Source organism: Cebidichthys violaceus, unplaced genomic scaffold (genome assembly GCF_023349555.1).
Source record: "Cebidichthys violaceus isolate CVI_PGR_0920_01 unplaced genomic scaffold, fCebVio1.0.p SCAF_41, whole genome shotgun sequence".
Lineage (NCBI taxonomy): Eukaryota > Metazoa > Chordata > Actinopteri > Perciformes > Stichaeidae > Cebidichthys > Cebidichthys violaceus.
In genome coordinates, this window is record NW_027176606.1 from 908,151 (window position 1) to 928,673 (window position 20,523).

Sequence of the window (20,523 nt, forward strand, 5' to 3'; positions counted from 1 at the left end):
CATCAGATTCATATTGTTCTCATTTCCTTTTCTTCCATTTCTTTTTATTCTATATGTGCATTCATAGATGATAATTTGCTTCTCCAAAAGATTAACAACAAGTTAAAGCACTAAAAAAGTACGATATTTAAGATGACACAAACCGTCTTCGTTGGGAGGAATTATTGAAACGTATCGTTTAGTATTGATCCCAACAACACAACCTGATGTTCACAGATATTATCTGTATCCTAGACAGATCTGTAGACGGATTTTAAGCCACTTCACCTTATATTAAACCAGATGATCCTTCACCTGACTGCAACCTTTATGCAAAGCCTCATATGTGCTCCAGGGATTAATGAATCTATGTCTGCCTTCAGCGCCGTTTGTTTTAGGCTTTAACTTAAATTGCTAATTTAATATCTATAACCTATAACATTCAGGCCTTGGTCCACTGATGCTTGGCAAAGGGACACAAACTGTGTGTGTGTGTGTGTGTGTGTGTGTGTGTGTGTGTATATATATATATATATATATATATATATATATATATATATATATATATATATATATATATATATATATATATATATATATATATATTCCTCTCAGCTGCAAATGAAGTGTAACGTGGTTGTATTGCAGTTGGCAGATGCAGACAGGATCCTTAACCTGATTAATAAGAAAATGATCCTAAGACTGATTAATGAGCTACTGAGATCAGAGGGATTGAACCGGGCAGCGGATCATTAATTCCCTGTCCCGGAGTTGCTCCTCCATACATCGATGTCTGGCGTTTTTATTATGCCTTGTCCTGGCGAGAGGTCGCCGAGGATGAATTATAGCTTGAACCGTATCTCTTTTAATTACGTGGGTATTAGCCGGTCGAGGGATGGCAGCTTTGTGTCCCCCGACGTGTCTTCTCGGGCCAAATGTCCAGGCACCATGTGATACAGATTTTCATGACCATGACCCCATGATGTAATTGTGCCGTCCGAGTGTGCGGGCTTAACTATTCCTCATTACCACGTTAAAGTTTTCATTCATTCCTAAAAGTATGGATGACCTCGTTTCTTGGCTTTCTGCGTGGAGCGGTTTTCTCTCGCTCCACATCTCCTCTCCCCTCATCATGTGCTGCATCTCCACCAGATCCGTCATCAAATAACCTATCCCCGCTTGTTTGCTCACTGCAGTCATCCCTGCAGTCAATGTATCCTCGGGCTATAAGCCAAACAAGCTGATCAGCCAGTCACCTCTGTACACACTACCCCCCACTAAGAGGCTAATGGCCCGGACGCATAATCCTTCTCAAAACAACTACAGAGATGCTAATTGTATCTCGCTATAAATACAGGTTGACTCCTTGTCTTCTTTCTTTATTTAGCTTGCCGCCACCGTTGCGCACCAGCTTCTCTGAAACATTTGCCCAAATACCGGGAAAGAACTCGGCTACTTAAGAGAGACGGCGGATAGATGCTGCAAGTGTCAATAATCTCGCCATCATCTTGGGAAAAGAGGGGAAAAAAAGAGGCAGCGTTGCGCACGGAGCGTTACGCACGGTTGGACACAACACTTCATGCGCCTCGCGAACATTTCAGAGCTTCTTCGGTGAGCTACTGGGGCGGAGGGAGAAACAGCACCTAGACGAGATGTTCCCACTGCCGATGTTCACGCCGGACCAGGTCGCTCGGGTGTGCGAGAACTTGGAGGAGACCGGGGACATCGAGCGCCTCGGCAGGTTCCTGTGGTCCCTGCCGGCGGCCGTGCCCGGCTCCGCCGCGGAGGCGCTCAACCGACACGAGTCCGTGATGCGAGCGCGAGCGCTGGTCGCCTTCCACGGGGGGAACTTCGAGGGTCTTTACCAGATCCTCCAGAGCCACCGGTTCACGCGCGAGTCGCACGCCAAGCTCCAGGACCTGTGGCTGGACGCGCACTACCGAGAGGCGGAGAGGCTGCGCGGGCGGCCGCTGGGCCCGGTGGAGAAGTACCGGATCCGCAAGAAGTTCCCCCTGCCGCGCACCATCTGGGACGGCGAGCAGAAGACGCACTGCTTTAAGGTAAACTCAAAGTAACGGTACGCGTTCACACGGCTGCCGGTGACAGGGCGATGAAGTTTGAGCCCCGGTACAAACCCCACGTGTCCCCTCTACTTTGGGCAAAAATGATTTTGATCAGTCGCTGATTCGGACCTCCAGCATCATATGATAAACATGATAAATAACGTGCATTCAGACTGTAGGAAAGTGCACCGTAACATTGTAAACGAGACCACCAGCAGCTCTCTAAAGGTGATTTTTAACCTGCTGCATCGAGCAGCCTGGTCTTTGAGCTCTTAAGATGATAATATCCAGAGCTGTGGTTATCCCTCTGCCTTCTGCCGTGAAGTCTACTCCGCTACTTTAGTCATGGAGGCCTGTTACAAGATCAGAAAGTCTCATTCGAATCTGGACAAATACTTTCTGACCAGGACATCCGGGCTTTGATACGCCGACAAACAGGGTTAGATTACGGCTCCTAAAGATGCAAATTAGTAGTTTTGGAACTTGTAATTTGTAAATCCATAAGTGAATACTTCATTTGTTTTGTCATATATTTGTCTCATATATCGTACACCAACTTTATATGATGTCACACAGCCTTTTATTGACCTGTTTTTTATTTAAAATAGTCACTTCAGCATCATTTTCTTCTTCTTTTCATGTTGTCTTTTCGCTGCCGTTACATTTACCGTGCGAACCTTTCTGCAGGGTCCGTTAGAGTTTAGTCTTATTTGTAAGGAGCCAATATATAAACATTCATTCCATGTTGAACTTTTCACTTCCATCGCCTGCAGACTGCTGATGTGTATACAGAAATATACAGAAACACTGAATATTATTATTGTTAGTGCCATGAGATCATTAGTGGGTCTTTTGGAAGCAAATCGATTGTCTTTAAGTTATGATACCTGTTATGATGCTCTGTTAAATGTCACAAGGGAGGACTTAACTTTAAGGATTCAAAGATTAAGCTGTGTGTTTATGTGTGTGATCTCCCTCATGTGGCAGGGTGAAGTATTGTTCATAGTTAATCTTTAATTCCAAACCTCAGGAGGGATAGCCTATTAAGCCCCTTAACATGATCCAATTTAGTGGCTATAAATTGTTATGTATACTTCCAATAATCTAGTGTATTAATAAAGCCAGTCTAATGTGATTACACTGAGCATCATATGAGATTATTGCGGCATAATAGGATGATATTTAAACAACGTAAAGGTGTCTTATCAAAGTGATATTCCATGCTAATAGAGCGTTGGTTGTATTGTCTTCTTAACAGGAGATAATAGAACATAAGATTAATGAACGGCAGCCTAAATATTCCATGTATTTCTGTGTGTTCTCCAGGAAAGGACTCGCAGCTTGTTGAGAGAGTGGTACCTTCAAGACCCGTACCCCAACCCGTCCAGGAAGCGCCACTTGGCCCAGGCCACGGGACTCACACCCACACAGGTCGGCAACTGGTTCAAGAACCGCCGGCAAAGAGACCGCGCTGCGTCCGCAAAGAACAGGTATGTCAACAGTGACGCCTGGTTATTGGTTCATTCCAATGTAATGCAATGAATACTAACATCTGCCCGAAGAGTAGCTCCAGCACATGCACCGTTAAGCCCCAACTCACGTCTCTCATCTCTCCCTCCACCCAGAATGCAGCAGGATTCCTCCCTCTTGCCCTCTGGGAGCTCACCCGACGGCTCCCTCCAGGACCGCCGCCATCACGGCCACTTGTTGCCTCCCTCTCCTCGCCACCTGGGCAGCCCGGAGGCCAGCGACTGCAGCACGGACGAGCGGCGAGGAACGGGAGCCTCCACTCCGGAGATCTCCGTCAGCAGCGACAGCGAGTTCGAGTCTTGAGACGGATCGAGACTCTCGTTCCCCGCGGAGGGGCGAGAGCAGCGTCCATCATCGGACCCAGACAAAGACGTTTAAACCGGCCGTGGCTGAAACACCGAGGTGTTCTCAGAGGGAGGAGGAGGAGGCCGTGAGTGGACATTGTGAGGCAATGATATGCAAAAACAACGAGCACTTAAAAAAAAGCACCATGGCACACGACTGCGACTGTTAAATGAATTAGTTCACTGCTGAGCATGGTCTTTAGATAATGTGAGTCATAACATTTCAGGTTTTTGATACTTTTGGTTTGGATAGATCATTTTATAATAGTCATTATCTAAGCTACATAACTCATTTGTATGGAAATTGTGAGGACACAATGAACAATGCCTTGGGTAGGCTTTTACTATACGTCACTACATTTACATGCACATTAATAACTGTATTATCGTCCGACTACAGCGATACAGTTTGAATAAATCTCCAAAATGTACCTTTTTAAATTGCACTATTACAAAAATGGTGCAGGCAAACAACGTCAACTTTAACCATCTTGCTATAATGGCATGTAAACATAGTGACAGACCAATCAAACACATTTCACTGCCTTAAAAACAAACTAAGGGCATCACTCTTTTACAATGCAAAAAAAAAACAATTAATAGCATAAGTTTAGAACGACTTTATGTAAGTAACGATGCAAATGCGCCGCTTAAAATACAAAAAAACCATTGTGTTACAAAGCTGTGTTTTACCTGTTCACTCCTCTTTTGTTTACCGTTTAAAATGCGTAGGTTTGTAAACGCTCCTGAGCTGCTCTGATGAATTCCTGCAGGAGCTGAAACAGAAAAAGACGAGACAGCGAGAATGTAAAGCACTAGTCGGTCTTAACTCAATGTGCCTGTTACATTCGAGAACAGTGAGACCCGGTCAGGATACGAATGTGTCCTTGTGTCGGAGAGACACACTCAAAGGCCTGTTTGCTGTCTTTTTTTTTTTTTTTACAACCATCACTTCTCATAACACATTACTGCAATGAAAAGATGTATTTTGTAAATGTTTTATGTAAATAAATGAACCTATTTTTATCCAAAGTTATACTGACTCGCTGTATTTATGAGTTCAAACCTGTGTTGAGTTATAGGCCACACACAGTTCATGTATGCATACATTCAGTACAACGTTGGCTTCACTTTAACCGAGGGAGAGTCCCCAAATTTGCTTGATGAACCACCAATGATAAAAGACAAAAATGTTTCATATCTTGTCAATATAAGCTAATATAGGTGCGTCAACCGCCCAACATTTTAAGGGATTATGTAGCTATTACTATTGTTGAAACAATCCTTACATTGATTTACGTTTCACTGGAAAAGTTTTAGTTATTTTTTAAGATTTTGAGATTAAGTGTTAAATCCCAATATAGTATAATTACAGACAGTGATGCCACCTGTGGTTATGTGCAAAATAAGCTAAAACACCACATTCACATATTAGCATGTTAGCAAATTATTTTTTACATCCAACAGCAACATTGGTAAATCCACCTAATGTATGTAAGTCCACTATTCACCCTCATTTTGGTTCAATTTAGTCTCCTGAGGAAAATATGATGTTTCTTAAGCTGCTAAATACTCCACTATGTTCACCAGCTAGCGATAGCATTGCTTAGCAGCTAGCTAGTCTGTTGTAGGGTACATTTAGGTAGGATAGAGTGGTTTTATCCCAAACCTTTAAAACTACTGGCATGTTTTTCTATTAAATAATATACAAGTCACACAAAACGAACACCTACTAATGTTTTGAGGACATTCCCAGAATCCCAGAAGAGTCTTCTACCCAGCTTAAACGACAAATATTCTCTCTGCTGCACAATTTAGAATGTTTTTTTACCTGTTCACGAGTTGCAATTGTCTCCTAAAACCAAACAAAGATGGCGGCCGGAAGTGACATAACTTCGGTTAGTTAACGGTAGAAAACACGGCGGCAGAACGACGTCATCGAGTGTCTCTGAGGGGCCGTTATTCTATTAGGAGGCACAAAACTAACGTGATGTTGAATGAAACTAAAGAAGGATTATTATTAGACTACTGCTATTATCAGTGACACAATTCAAAATACAGAAAGTTTCCTAGAGTGACAAAAGTTTAAAAATGTAATAATTTAAAATAACAACAACAAATTAAAATAATAAATTAACAATTCTATGTGAAATATATAAATAAACAGAACAAGATAAGATATAGTGATTCTTTTTTTTATTTCATCACATCATAATGAAAGAACATTTGTTCTGAAGTATACAATTTTTATGTTTTCTACTATTTATAGGCTACATTCCTCAAGGAAGAGGAAACTTTCAAGGTCTACCAACAGCAGTCTGCAGTATAGCTTTAAATTATTCTATTCTTGACTTTTAAATGTGGAATATTCCATAAAAAGACACATGAGTTTGATAGTATAATAAGATACAATAAAAGTATTATTTCCAGTGTTAAATAGTTACAGTGAACAGATGCAGCGACATGTCTCACCAGTAGTGGGCAGACTATGGACATTTACACAATAAATGGACCAAAATGTTATTTTTTTGTTGTTTTAAAATGATTTGCCTCATTCAAAAGAAAGCTACCTGTGTGCCTCAAAAAAGTGAAGCGTAGGTCCTTCCCCTCTTTCCTGATCACAGAAAATGGGTGTCCGCCCATTCAGTGATCCCGCCCACGCTGGTAGGAGCAGCAAGAAGACTTCTGCTTACCTGTCAGTTGTAGTCACTCCTAAATTCATGCATTATAGTCTTGGATTTGTAATTTGTTAGTGAAACTCCTGTCCTGACAGGAGGGAATATATTGAGCTGTATTAGTTTAAGCATGGACAGCATGGGGAGAAAAGTGGTGGTCTGTGACAATGGGACAGGGGTAAGTCAAGAACTGTATTGTATGCCGTTACCCAATATTATTTATCTATTTATTAACATCACCGACTATGGTCTTTTTTCTTTTCCAGTGACTTTTAGTGTTTTCGTCAAAAAATGTCTCATGCAAACCTACAGCAGCTGTGTTAAACATCTGCTTTATTTGAAAGTGGCTGCTCTAAGAGGGTAAACGTTTACTTCTGGATGCAATGGTTGACATCTGAAGGGTGTGAATCTGTGTTCATACTGCAGCCTGATTCCACATCTGTCTGGACTTGTCACTCTGCCTCTGTATGTGCACACGCAGCCATACATGGTAGTGATGCTTTGAACTGAGCAGCAATTGGATGAAAAGCAGGAAGAGAGATTTGAGACACTAAAACAGCCGGAGTGGCTCTTCAATACTGTGTTGTGTCATGTAAATACTGACATATGTGAGGGCAAACGTGAGTAATGAACCGTACCTGCAATCAGAAGCTGGTTGCGTCCTATTTCTTTTGCCTCTCTTTGGAATGCATTTCACCCCTTCAGGCTAAGGAATGTGTCCACGGCCACAAAGACAAGTTGAGACACTACGGTATGAGGTGTAGTCATGACAGGCAGAGAAGCAGCAGGCCATTTAAAAGCAATGCAACAATATACTTATGCTTGCCAAATGAGTTATTACACATGCTTTTAAAAATGTAATGAAATTGCATTTACATGTTCTGATGAATAATCTGGTGAATGCATCACAATAATACACTCTGGGACAGACGGATTAAGCCGGATTAAACTGAATGGAATTGATTCGTGAATGGAAATGATCCATTCCAAATGGCTTTAGAGCCGGAGTACAATTAATGTGAGGCATCAATCTATGGCTACACCAAAACAAACTCTCAGTTTCAGTTAACGTATACAAAAGCGAGAACTTTATTCACACACACAAAAAAAAAAAAGTCCACGTTTGTTTCACATCTCTCCCCAGTTTGTCAAGTGTGGCTTCGCCGGATCCAACTTCCCCGACCACATCTTCCCTGCCATGGTGGGTCGACCAATCATACGATCAAACACCAAAGTGGGCAACATTGAGATAAAGGTGGGATTACTTTAATGTCTTTGCATATTTTCCCCGTTCAATCTTCTGTTTTGTCTATTATTAACACCAACTCCATGTGGTTGTATTCTGGTTAAAGCGAAGGGAATGCCTGCCTGGTAAGTCTGAACACACGCTATGAGACTTGTTAAGCTAATTAAACACCTGACCTACCTCCTCTCCTCTAGCTCCTCTTACCTCGCAGCTCAAACGTATCAACGTGTCTTAGATCTGTACACCTGTTAGCTGCCCGTAAGACACAGTTAAGTTGGTATGCTCACGTAACCTGAGGCTGTGCAGAGCGCTCAGACTTCTACTCCTCGTAATCCCCACGGGACATTTTGTGGAGCAGGAGTGCAGAGGGCACGTTGGCTTCATTTCATGATCCACAGCAGAGTCAAAACAAAGACATCATTGTTCACAAGATAGTTGTCTGTCTGTTTTTGGTAAAATACACATTCCTCCTCCCATCCAAGTAAGATATGCTGAAAGCTTAAAACGTTTTGAGCACTAATTCTTAGTCTGGTTATCCTTTGATCATATATAACCTGATTTAAATACTGTATTCTGACCAAGTTCTTGCAAGGTTGCAAGGTATACATCCATTTATGTATACGTTCCCCAATATACGGCATCTGTGCCTAAATTAAGGTATCAGGAATTAATTTTTAGAAACAATACCAAGTCCTCATCAACAAAGCAAGGCCAACACAACAATCGCAGACTAACTGTACAGTGCACACATTACAACTTTCCCCTATCCATAAGAAAATGAAACTAATCCTGTATTCCTACAAAGGTAAATAAACAGGCATTTAACAGAAAGGTCAGCCCTCATCCCGTTGCTGAACTCCTGCTGCTCTCTCCCACCAGGACCTGATGGTGGGCGATGAGGCCAGCGAGTGCCGCTCCATGCTGGAGGTGTCCTACCCGATGGAGAACGGCATGGTGCGCAGCTGGGAAGACATGCTCCACCTGTGGGACTACACCTTCGGCGCCAACCGCCTGGACATCAACCCGTCAGAATGCAAGGTAGAACGCAGCTGGGCAGATGTTGTACTCTATTGACAAGTTTCCTTGCAAAATGTTTGAGTTGCTAAATGTTGTGTGCAGCTTTTAGAATAAAGCTCAGTGGTAACCGTTTATTGTAGCATCACATCAAAGCAACAAAACAAAGAAACCTTATTGTAATGAATTCTACTTTTGTATGTTCTGTATTACAGGATTATTCTCTCTTTCTGCAACATAGAATTAAAAACGTACGCTTGAATTCCCTCAGTTTGTATTGTATTTGTCTCTTCCTGAAGATCCTGCTGACCGAGCCGCCGATGAACCCCACCAAGAACCGGGAGAAGATAACGGAGGTCATGTTTGAGAAGTACCAGTTCCACGGCATTTATGTGGCAATTCAGGCTGTGCTCACGCTGTATGCTCAGGGTGAGACATCAAGTCCAATCACAGATCAATATAGTAGTAACCTTTTGATCTTGAGTTGTTGTGTCTGAGAGCAAACTGTAACAATGGAGGGTTTCAGTGTTTAAAAACAGACACAATAAATCTAATTTCTAGCTTTTCTGTTCTGTCAGACCTCCAGGATTATTGGAAATGTTTCATTAAAATGATCTTTTGGGAATTGATCCTGTCTACAGGTTTGCTGACCGGTGTGGTCCTCGACTCGGGGGACGGTGTCACCCACATCTGTCCCGTGTATGAGGGCTTTTCTTTACCCCACCTCACACGCCGGCTGGACATCGCTGGACGGGACATCACGCGGTACCTCATCAAGGTGAGCCGGGAGTCCCTCAGCTCAACATGAGGGGAAAGATGCATAAAAGACAAAAAGGGACAAAACCACTCACCTTTTTGTCTTCCCGCCATCAGCTCCTGCTCCTCCGAGGTTACGCCTTCAACCACACGGCCGACTTTGAGACTGTGCGTCTGTTGAAGGAGGAGCTCTGCTATGTGGGATACAACATCGAGCAGGAGCAGCGCCTGGCCGAAGAGACCACCTACCTGGTGGAGACGTTCACGGTATGGAAGAACTAAATCCCAGGAAGGCAATTTTAATTTAAGGAATCTAAAGCATATTCAAGTGTATTTTCCCAAATATCAAAACAATCTTTTAATGTCACCATAAGAAGAATTTAAAAACATTGTTTTGATGCTGTGTAAGAAAAGACATTGTGGCACGCTGCTGCCATTTTGTTTTTTTCCCCCACAAAGCTAAAGTTGCTTCCTCTCTGTGGTGCAGCTCCCTGACGGCCGGCAGGTGAAGGTGGGTGGAGAGAGGTTCGGGGCCCCCGAGGCTCTCTTCCAGCCTCACCTCATTAACGTGGAGGGAGCAGGGGTGGCGGAGCTGCTGTTTAACACCATCCAGGCTGCAGACATCGACCTCAGGTCTGAGTCTCCTCACTGCCGTCTGCACCGACGCCCTGAAGAAGACACACGGGGGACGCAGACAAGTCACTGTCCCATCTTTTGTTTTCTCTGTGCAGGGCAGACTTCTATAAGCACATCGTTCTGTCAGGAGGGACCACCATGTACCCGGGACTTCCATCCAGACTAGAGAGAGAGATCAAGCAGCTCTACCTGGAGAGGGTGCTGGACGGAGACACTGAGAAACTATCAGTAAGAGCTTTAGCATCCACTGACAATATGTCTGCTCTACTGGAGAATGATGCAGTGGAGACACAGCTGGGGAGATAATCTGTTTATTGATTAAAACACAGCAGCACCACAATGTTATATAAGGTTATCGTTTACAACTTTTAATATCTCTACAATACCTTTGCATGAAACATTTTCCATTATTTGAATTAATGTTACATTGACATTGATAGTTGCATTTGACAAAGCAATCTTGTGGTCCACTTGTTCTGGAGATAGAGAGGTCACAAAGGTTCAATGACCTCTCCGCTCCCTTTTTCCTCACCTGCGTAGAAGTTTCGGATCCGCATCGAGGACCCTCCCCGGCGTAAACACATGGTGTTCCTGGGCGGCGCGGTGCTCGCCAACATCATGAAAGACAAGGACTCCTTCTGGCTGAGCCGGGCAGACTACGAGGAGAAAGGCCTGGGAGTGCTGCAGAAGCTGGGAGGTGGAATCAGATAAAAAAAAAAAGTACAACTTGTAAACGGGAAGAAAAAAAACAACATCACTCAGATATTTCAGCTTTTTATATCAACGTCTCACCTCTTATAGCCTGGCATGCTGGATGAAAATGGCGCTCCTTCATTCCTTCATCCCAAAAATATTTAAAAGATGAATTGGTTTAACAAATAGCCGTTAGCTGCGGCTGAGCTGAGGTTTTATAACAGCAAATCATATATCAGAATGTTGAAATTATGCGCATAAACGTCTCCCCAGAATGAAAATATTTTTGTTGCGTCCAATGAAAAAGTGCAACTCCATATTGTGCTTTGTGAAAGGCTACGGGAAACAATAGGAAAGTTATGTTAATGTATGCTGGGAAACGCCACTGACTGATGTAGAAAATGTGAAATGTTTTAAATGGTAAATAATCATAAACCTGTCAGACTAGACTAGAAGAACAAAGTAGCTCTCCAGCTCATTGAAATCACTCATAAGATTATATTTTCTTTGCATTTGGGCAAAATCAGTATTTGATTCCTCAGATGTTTGAGGGCTTTTTTTTTTACCAACTTTTAAATAAATTTGATCAAACATGCTAAATAAGTCTCGTGTGAAAAGTGAGCAGTTCTTTCTTTGATTTGTTTAAAGCTGGAGTAAAGACCCAAAATATTCACAACTCTTGAATAAGCAGCACACCTGAGGGTGCCGGTGGTTTGAAGTCAGGAGTAAAAGGATGTTTGCTTCCATCTGGTGGTTGACTTGGTTTAAGACATCCGATCGCAACGTTCACAATCCCACTACAAAACCAAACTGACCGGAACACTGTGAACAGATATTGCAATTTTTTTTTTATTGCGATACTGAGTTACCTGACAAAATACAGTAATGTGTTTTTTCACACTGAAAAAAAAAAGAAAAAGAAATAGTGAGCTCTCACAATGAACACATGCTTCACGCGCACCACATTCGCAGAACCTTCACGTTAAATGAAAAAAAAAAAGCATGCAATAATGTTCAAAACACATAGTCCTCAAAATGAACCTCCTCAGCCGATTCAAAAAGTCCAGATATGTTGAAAAATCCATACTTAGGTTTGATATCTACCCAACAAGTTGAACAATTAAAAGTTAGTTTTAAAATACACGACGTGATAATCGATAATGACACTGAGTAGAACAGTCCGTTGATAGTGATGACTTGCAGCAGGAGGCCGTTTGACATTTACATTCTACCAGTTCACCGAGAGGTCCTGGTTTTTTGGTCAGACCGGTTGTGACGTTATTTTACAGCACGGCCAAGAGAAACGGTAGAACTCAAAAAGCGGTGAGTTTGAAACGTGAAATGAATGCAGTTGTGAAGGGATTAAAGTCTGACACTTGTTGTTGTTGTTGTTTTAATACATTCGCAAGTCATTCAGTAAATCTGTCGCAGGTTGTCTCGGTGCGTCGATGTGATGTTGCTTTCTCACACTAAAAAAAACAAACCAAAAAAAAAACAAGAGAGCCGATGCTTTTCTTGTCACTTCCCTCCTACTCGCTCATTACTCCACCTGCCAAAAAAACCAACAACGCTTAATAGAAATACGCGAGCGGGGAGGAGAGTCTGCACTAAAAATAAGCAAAAAATAAAATTGTCTCCGTGGTTGACTCTAAAAATAAACAGCTGATTTTAAAAGCTTTCCCTCAAGCTTGACATTTCTTTCAAGGTAAAACACCTGCTGTATCACAAAATGGCCTCTCGTTATCCTCTGTTTCGTCACTTTGGTATTGAGGTTTGGTCTTGGCTATAACACATCTCACCCTTTTTTTTTTTTTTTTTTTTTGTCAAACTGTATTCCAGGGGGGCACCGAAAAAAAACAAAAAAAACAACCTTTAACAACGTGGTATCCATCCAAGTAATAAAACATCCAAGTGTCTTTTAGATTGTTGCCCAGGACTATACTGTGAAAAGGGTTACATCACCACGGTGGACAATTTGCCTTCTCGTGTGCGTACAGGAAGTGATTTTTTGTTTCCAGGCAACAGTAGTCTCACAGAATTTGTCTTTGGATTTGAGCCTCCACACGTCTTTTTTTTTAATGATGTAATCCCTATCACGGTATAACTCTGGGTTCATGTTTCAAATAACAAAACAAAAACCATTTATTACACATTTTCCATGTCACAAATAGTAGTACACTCCTCTACACCCGCAGCCACTGAGTGGTACATAGTACAACCGTTGGTCCTGCTGTGCGTGGCATTGTTGGTCCTTTTTTTTTCTTTTTTTTTTAGGAAAGAGTTTACCGTTAAAGGTCTGCTCCTGGTCTGGAGAAGGGCTGAACGAGTCCTGAACCCACCGACGAGACACAACACACCGCCCGGAGAGAAAAAAAAGAGACAGAACAAGAGAGAGCGAGAGAAAGAGAGAGAGAGAGAGAAAGCGAGCGCAACCATCCATCTCCTCCTCCTCCTCCTCCTTCCTCCTTCCTCCTTCCTCCCCCCCTTCCCTTCCTCCATTCCCTCCCACTCACTCCTCACACACCGACTCGCTCAGGTCCACGGCGCCACCTCTGGTGAGCCGCCGCATCTTGCTGAAGTCGTGGTCGGTCCTCAGGTAGGAGAGCGAGGGCCCCCCCTCGCTGTGGCCGGCCAGGTCCTGGGGCTGGGCCTGAGGCGGCAGGGCCCTCATCTCGCCGCCGCTGCGCCAGTACAGGGTGTATTGCTGCGGGTCGGACACTCCGAAAGTGGCGGCGCACAGCTGCGCCAGGGCCTGGCTCGTCTCCCCGGCGCTCCACTGCAACGTCCGCACGGCGCTCCGCTCCCCGTCCTGGAACAGTATCCGAACGCACCTCTGGAGGGAGGGAGGAGAGGGAGAGAGAGAGAGAGAGAGAGAGAGAGAGAGAGAAGAGTGAATATATACTGTACTGTATTCATGCAAAACAGAGGTCAAGAGGCTTATGGAGTGAGGGCAAAAGAGGGGGAGGAGAGAGAGAGCTGTGTGAGCACACAGGCTGATAATCCACTGTGATAAATGAGCCAAAATGATGCTCATAAAAGACATTCTCTCTAAAAACAAAGCTCCTGCTTCCCACACACACACACACACACACACACACACACACACACACACACACACACACACACACACACACACACACACACACACACACACACGCACACACAACCAGCGGGTCCGGGAGCTTCGTGTGAACAATCGTCTTTGGGAAATTGCTCTTTTCTTCTCCGTTGCAACATTACAGCTTCATTGACAAAAATTGATATCAATCCACCGGAGCGCGTCCACGTCCGAGCTCACCACATGTAATCCGCGAAGCTCGCTCTACCCCTGGTTGCTCCGGTGAAGTTTTCCCTCAACACTTGCATCCAAACTTTAAAACAAAAAAAAAGAAAGAAAGAAAGAAAGAAGAAAAGAACAGAAAGCGCTCAAACGCGCAACTAACGAGTCCCTCTCAAACAATTGCCACTCTTCAAACACTTAACCAGCGACCTAACCTGAGCTCTTATATAATGTCAGATTGAGCCACCTACAGACGCCCTCACAGCTCTCCTTAGAACACAGTGAAAACACACGCAACACAGTCCTTTCACCAAACATCCAAGCTTGAGAAACCAGAGAGAATCCTCTTGCTCAGCCACACACAGACACACACACACAACTACCCCCCCCCCCCCCCCACAACCCCCCCACCCTCCTCCTCCCCCCCCCCCCCCCCCCAAACACACACACAGATGCACAAGTGGCCAAATATGCTCTAAAAAGACAAAGAAAGACACACACAATCAACAGGTCTGCCATCATCAAAAACTTACAGAGTCACTGAGCTCCTCGCTGTCCGTGTGCATATTGTGTTTGCCTGCTTCGATGGGTAGATGCGGCTCAATAAATTTCATGTTATCTGACCGCCCACTTCTTCATAGCACTTGGCTCACTGATCCCGCCTGTGTCAGTGGAAAAACTGGCTGCCGGGTGAGTTAGATCGGCTATTTGAAGCCAGGAGAGGCACCACGTGACGAGACAGAAGCGTTGTGGATGACAATGCCTTTTTTTATTCTCCCCCATCCCCCCCCTCCACCACCACCACCACCACCACCATGGCATCTGGTGGACCGTTTCACCAAATCTGGGGCCCGGGGGGAGGGTGACAATAGGAGAGTGAAGGTGAAAGTCGGTGTACTGGTGCACGCCCCCCCCCCTACCCCCCCGCCCCGTCGTAAGCCAGATCAGCGGATTACCTCTGAAAATGTTCACGACTGATGGAAGATGAATTTGCACGCAGAGGAGGGAAACCCAGGTGTGCGGTTTCATTTTCTGACGGATGACCTGCACCGTTCCGCCCGACCTCTGGGAAATTTGAGTGCTGCCCTCGACTTCGGTAATACCCGAGATCAACTTTTATAGCCAAATATGGGTCGCCGTCGCCCGTTTCCGCCCCACCTGTCGCTGTCACAGCTGTAGGATGATGGGATGTTCCTCAGCCGGCATCGGCCATCAGTGTAATTAATGTAAAGTCTGATCCCTTTGGGGGGGGGATTATCGCCTCGTTTGTGTTTTGCCCTTTTTGTGGCCGTTCAACAAAAGGTTTGAATCACGATTTGTCAATTATTCGTAGTGTCTTTTTGGGAATTTCGTCCGGTTTGAGAAGCTGGAGTTTAGAGCCAAGGTGTCCGGAGAGATGATTACAGGAAGGCTTTCAGTTACAAGTTCTCTACAGTAGGGCTGGGCGATAATTCAACATGATCGTTTATTGTCTTTCAGTGGAATCATATTGTGATTAAATTACATTACGGTCATTTAGCAGATGCTTTTTTTTTTTCCCAAAAGCGACTTACAATTCAGTATCTATCTACACACCGTAGACGCAGCTGCGTTAAGTGTCTTGCTCAAGGACACACTGACATGAGACTAGCGGAGCAGGGGATCAAACCGCCGACCCTCTGATTGAAAGGCGGCCCTGCTCTCCACTAAGCCACGGTCGAATCATATATCGAGATATTCTGATATACGATTACATCATCTAAATTGATAATAACAACTCAAATTACTCAGGAAATCACATTATTTTGCTGTAAAATTCTTAACTAAATGAGAAAATACTAGTGCTTGTTTAATTCACAAAAAAAATGATGCAAACCCATGTGGTTGTTTCATGTAGACTATTTATATATTGAACTTTCACAGATTACAGTTCTAGCTTGTGGGAAACCAGCTTCAACTACCAGTTTAGAATACATTTGTCCACATTTCAGCTGCAAAAATGAGAGGCGAGACACTAGTTTATTCAGAGCCGACCAATGGTGACCTGACCTTTTATTTTCCTATCTGCACCGACTCCTGAAAATCAGTCAGATCATGGTTGAGTCCCAGCTATGATCTCCCTTTACAGCATCTTCCTGGTTTGAGTTGGATTTCTCTTGGATTTAAGGTGATAGACTGAACTTCGTAGTTCCAAAAGTCAGAGCTATTTTATTACCCGTGCAACGTCTGCGCACGGTGCCCCTGCTGTCAATCACTTTTTATTACCGCTTGTTTCGATCCACACACGAAACGGGTTCCAGCCCATATTTTAGGAAAGCTTTGAATCGCTCTACCCCTCCAGCATCACTGCGCATGTGACTCCTCTCTCTCTCTCTCTCTCTCTCTCCTGTGAACGCTCTCATGAGCATCGACACTTATCCAAAGCCCTGAGCGTTGAGAACGCAAATAGTAAATCGCTAAAATACATGCATGCATGTTATTTTCAGCAATTCTACCGTGAAACATTTTAAATTGATTTTTTTGGAGGATATCCCATAGAACTGTTTCACTGCATAATAAGCAGCAGTTCCTACGCTCCGCACATCAATCAGCTCTTCACACAGGGCCGCTATGTGTGACAGCTATAAAGTAGATTACTGTGCAAACCCACACATGCTGTAACACTACAAGTGTTTCTGTGCTGTGCTACTACAATAATAATAATAATAATAATAATAATAATAATAATAATAATACAAATAAGCAGACCTGGCTCTGCTGGCTCTCCTTTTGTCTCTGGGCCTCTCGGCTCCGTCTGCAGCTCCACTCCTTCAGCGCCTCCTGGGCCTCCGGGGTCAGGCAGCCTGAGAGCGGCTGCTCCCTGTCCAGGCTCTGGATCAGACACAGGCTGGCATAGACGCTGGTCAGGTAGTACCCACCTGGAACCCAAGAGAACCCAAGAGAACCAAAAGAGAACACAGCTTATGAATAACAGACAAATGGTCTGAAGTAAAAGTTTAGAAGAAGACTTTCAGAGCAGATTCATGAGCAGCACAGTAACACATTGATTTAATACTGGTTTGATTTCTTAGTAAGAATGTGAGAAAATACAGATGAATTTATTGATAGTAAAATATGTAATGACCTAAATGGGATTAGTCCCAAGTGATTAACATCTAGAGCTGAGTTCATTTACTTGTCGATGCACAGAAAATTAATCGATAATAAATTAAGTAATTTTTCTTAGGAAAAAAATATGTATTTGCTGGTTTTCTTAGTCTATGATAGTACTTTATATATATAGTTAAATATGTTTAATTTGGGCTGTTGTATTGATAAAACAAGCAACTTAAATATATATATGTCCACTTTGGGTTCAGTGACATTTTGTGGGCATTTGCCACTACTTTCTGACATTTAACACATAATGAATCAACGAATCGAGAAAATAAATGGCAGATTTATTGATAGTGAAAAAAATCTTGAGATGTAGCCAAGTGGAGTAGACTGAAAATGAATAAAGGGTAATTATCAGTAATTATGATGCCTTTGGACCAAAACAGCTGCCATATAAGTCAGAAACCTGCAAAATGTAACATCCTTCAAGTCATAAAGACTCACTGGAGTCAAAATGGAGGAAGTCTTCTTTGAAGTCGTCTAACTCAAGTCAACCTCAAGTGACCTGCTGAATCAGAGGGGGCGTGTCCTATTTACCTGAACAAAGGTTGTCCCATTTGCTATGAAAATCTACTGCGTGAATACTGGTACAGGTCAATCGTTACTCCGTTAAGAGCTTAGGTCGTACCCTCTCCTCCGAGCCAGGAGGGCTCCAGCAGCTCCATCATGTACTCCACCTCGATCAGGATGTGAGGCCTGTTGCACTCCACAATCACGTAGGACAACGACGGCAGGAAGTCTTCCCAGCTCACTTCCTGTCCTGGAAAGACAAATAACGGGAGGAACGTAAGTTGCTTACAATTTGGATGATATGATGTGTGTTTCAATCATCTTAAATGTGGCCGTGTGTAGCTCCCACCTGAACGGCAAACGTCAGCTTAGCGAAAATATGAAACAGGTAATATTCAGCTGTGCCAACATGATGGTGCACTCATTTGCAGCCTGGTCGTGCTGAGAAGCAGACGGGTCGTGCTCCAGCTCACACAGATACAGTGCGACTGAAGTGTGGAGCTTCTGAGAGTGAAAAGACACTCGCCTTTGCAAAGACTGTGTTGACCTTCATTCCCTTTTCTCAAGGAAGCTTTCAAGCAGCAAATACAGTACTCTGAATAACATAACAGCAATAATGGAATATTTCCAGTTGACCCGCTGTAAATGCATGCACTTCAAGTCAGTGTAGTTTGTTTTTTTTAGGAACTACTTGTTTTGAAAGTAACAGTAGAGCCTTTAAAATCCAGCGAAACAGTGTCAATGTGCTCACCGTGTAAGGACCCCATGGCCTTGTGCACACACTTGCACACCTGCAGCAGCAGCAGCACCTTGTCGATGGGGGAGTGCGTCCTCTGCATCAGCAGCAGCTTCTGCTTCACCCTCTCCACCTCGCGGCTGTCGGGGACGCCCGTCCGCACGCCGAGCCGCTCCATGGCGGCGTCCCCCTTCAGGCGGATCATGTTCTGGGTGAGGCGCTGGCTGGTGCCGTCCTGGTTGTGCGACGCCACCAGAGCTTTGTCCAGGTGGGACCTCAGGGGCCGGAGCACGCAGGAGAACATGGCCCGCTCCAGCGCCAGGTCTGAGGACAGAAGGGTTTCATCGATTTGGCCGAGCCGGAGACATTTCTTCTGTACTACTGTGAGGTTTTTTTTTCCTCTCCTGTAGACAGAGTTGCTTGTGCTTTTTATTTATTTTGTCATTTGCGGGTGGAGAAACGTGTCTACATATCTAGAGGCGCTGGCAAGCGGCCCAGAGAGGTATGCTGTTATTGCTGTTGAATTATTAAGGTGAATGAAAGTGTCGACAATGGAAATGGAGGCGCGCTCTTCCTCTTGTAGAAACATTGTTAAATAAATACCAAAATAAATGCCGTGGAAGGGACTGATTATCTAGTTGATCGCATACGTGATTACATTGTGTTTTTACAAAAATAAAAAATTGAATAACTGGCAAAACACACTCTTGTGTTCATGTGATTTCTAAATTGTATTTTGACTGTTGCGATATCTATCGATATGAGACTAGTTATCGTCTTCGAGGTATTTGAGGTATCGTAATATGGCGTCAGTGTTTTACAGTAAAGTGCTGTAATCTTCTTAACTTACCAGACTGTTTTAGCTGCCCTTATTATTTGCTTTTACCCATTTATAAGTCATTAAATCCACATTACTGATGCTTAAAAAAATCCAATAGTCAACCTTACAACACCGTCTCAATATCTATACTGTGGTGTTTGGTCAAAAATATCGAGATATTTGATTTTTCTCCATATCGCCCAACCTTAAATAAATACAAATGTAAATCTTATCCCGTTAACTCTCTGGAAAACTTACAGAATAACAGTTTATATACATTGTAAGGAGGACACCAACATTCACACAACATTGAAATGTGTCAAATCAAAAGAGCCAGTTACTGTAAACAGGCAGCTAAATGTCAAATGGTTGTGTCAGTTTCTCAAGACAGGAATAAAAAAAATAAAAAAAAACAGTCAAACTCCAACAGCAGGATGCTTTCCGAGAGCAGACTTAACAACGCGTTCTAACTTTCCCGGGAGAGGTAGAATGTATTGCTGTGCTGCTGTATTGGATTGCATCAGATTGTTCATGTTTTTTGTCCACCCGGTGTGAAGTTCAGAGAGTATGAAAGCATGACAGTCCTCTTTCATACGCGGTGGCTCTTCATCAGAGAGAGACCCACGTGTTCTCATAGTCACCTACATGCTGGGACGTCTCGAGCCCCTTCTCAACCCCTGCTTTGTGGTTCCTAGCACCTGTAAAGCTAAAACATTCTGGAGATACGGTTTTATTTTTGGCCTGACAACAGTGATGTGTAATGCAAAAAAAAAAAAAAAAAAACTCTGGGTGTTTCGTTACACATGCATGCTCTCACACGTGGAAACACACACACACACACACACACACACACACACACACACACACACACACACACACACACACACACACACACACAGTGATTCTCCTGCAGTCAGTGGGCAGTCCTGACTAAGTGGGTAACAATCCTCCGGTGCACATTGTTTTCCACTCATCATCAATATCCTCCTCTCCCTCCTGTATAATCCCCCCCCCCCCCCTCTCATCTACCTTACTATATCATTCCCCCTTGTGATTAATCATTCCCGCCCTCCATGCTCTCCATGTTTCTCTACCTCCCTCTCCTC

The 20,523-nt window shown here is 43.7% G+C and overlaps 3 protein-coding genes across 4 annotated transcripts in view; 2 read left to right on the top strand and 1 right to left on the bottom strand.

Moving 5' to 3' along the window:
• Nucleotides 1–1,631: 1,631 nt before the first annotated feature.
• Nucleotides 1,632–3,875, top strand: six7 (SIX homeobox 7). Its single transcript, XM_068728289.1, has 3 exons — nt 1,632–2,039; nt 3,369–3,532; nt 3,668–3,875. The coding sequence occupies exons 1-3, from the start codon at nt 1,632–1,634 to the stop codon at nt 3,873–3,875; spliced, it is 780 nt and encodes a 259-aa protein (XP_068584390.1).
• Nucleotides 3,876–6,591: 2,716 nt separating this feature from the next.
• zgc:101810 (uncharacterized protein LOC493612 homolog) lies at nt 6,592–11,316 on the top strand. Its single transcript, XM_068728326.1, has 9 exons — nt 6,592–6,769; nt 7,736–7,846; nt 8,717–8,875; nt 9,151–9,280; nt 9,493–9,629; nt 9,725–9,874; nt 10,095–10,240; nt 10,339–10,471; nt 10,784–11,316. The coding sequence occupies exons 1-9, from the start codon at nt 6,722–6,724 to the stop codon at nt 10,952–10,954; spliced, it is 1,185 nt and encodes a 394-aa protein (XP_068584427.1). The 5' UTR covers nt 6,592–6,721; the 3' UTR covers nt 10,955–11,316.
• A 447-nt stretch (nt 11,317–11,763) lies between these two features.
• Nucleotides 11,764–20,523, bottom strand: part of rin1b (Ras and Rab interactor 1b) — a 28,022-nt gene continuing 19,262 nt past the window's right edge. For both annotated transcript variants that reach the window (XM_068728324.1, XM_068728325.1), the window contains 4 exons: nt 18,613–18,921; nt 17,980–18,111; nt 16,944–17,113; nt 11,764–13,769 (listed from right to left, as the gene is read on the bottom strand). In XM_068728324.1, the coding sequence (XP_068584425.1) occupies nt 13,446–13,769; nt 16,944–17,113; nt 17,980–18,111; nt 18,613–18,921 (935 nt within the window). In that variant the 3' untranslated portion in view covers nt 11,764–13,445. The remainder of the gene's footprint in view (nt 13,770–16,943; nt 17,114–17,979; nt 18,112–18,612; nt 18,922–20,523) is intronic.

Excerpts from the sequence above, each read along its gene's own strand:
- zgc:101810 (XM_068728326.1), top strand. The coding sequence starts at position 6,722 with ATGGACAGCATGGGGAGAAAAGTGGTGGTCTGTGACAATGGGACAGGG. Across the intron at positions 8,876-9,150 it reads TCAACCCGTCAGAATGCAAG|ATCCTGCTGACCGAGCCGCC; the intron begins GTAGAACGCAGC and ends CTCTTCCTGAAG. Across the intron at positions 9,630-9,724 it reads TCACGCGGTACCTCATCAAG|CTCCTGCTCCTCCGAGGTTA; the intron begins GTGAGCCGGGAG and ends TCCCGCCATCAG.
- six7 (XM_068728289.1), top strand. The coding sequence starts at position 1,632 with ATGTTCCCACTGCCGATGTTCACGCCGGACCAGGTCGCTCGGGTGTGC. Across the intron at positions 2,040-3,368 it reads AGAAGACGCACTGCTTTAAG|GAAAGGACTCGCAGCTTGTT; the intron begins GTAAACTCAAAG and ends TGTGTTCTCCAG. Across the intron at positions 3,533-3,667 it reads GCTGCGTCCGCAAAGAACAG|AATGCAGCAGGATTCCTCCC; the intron begins GTATGTCAACAG and ends CCCTCCACCCAG.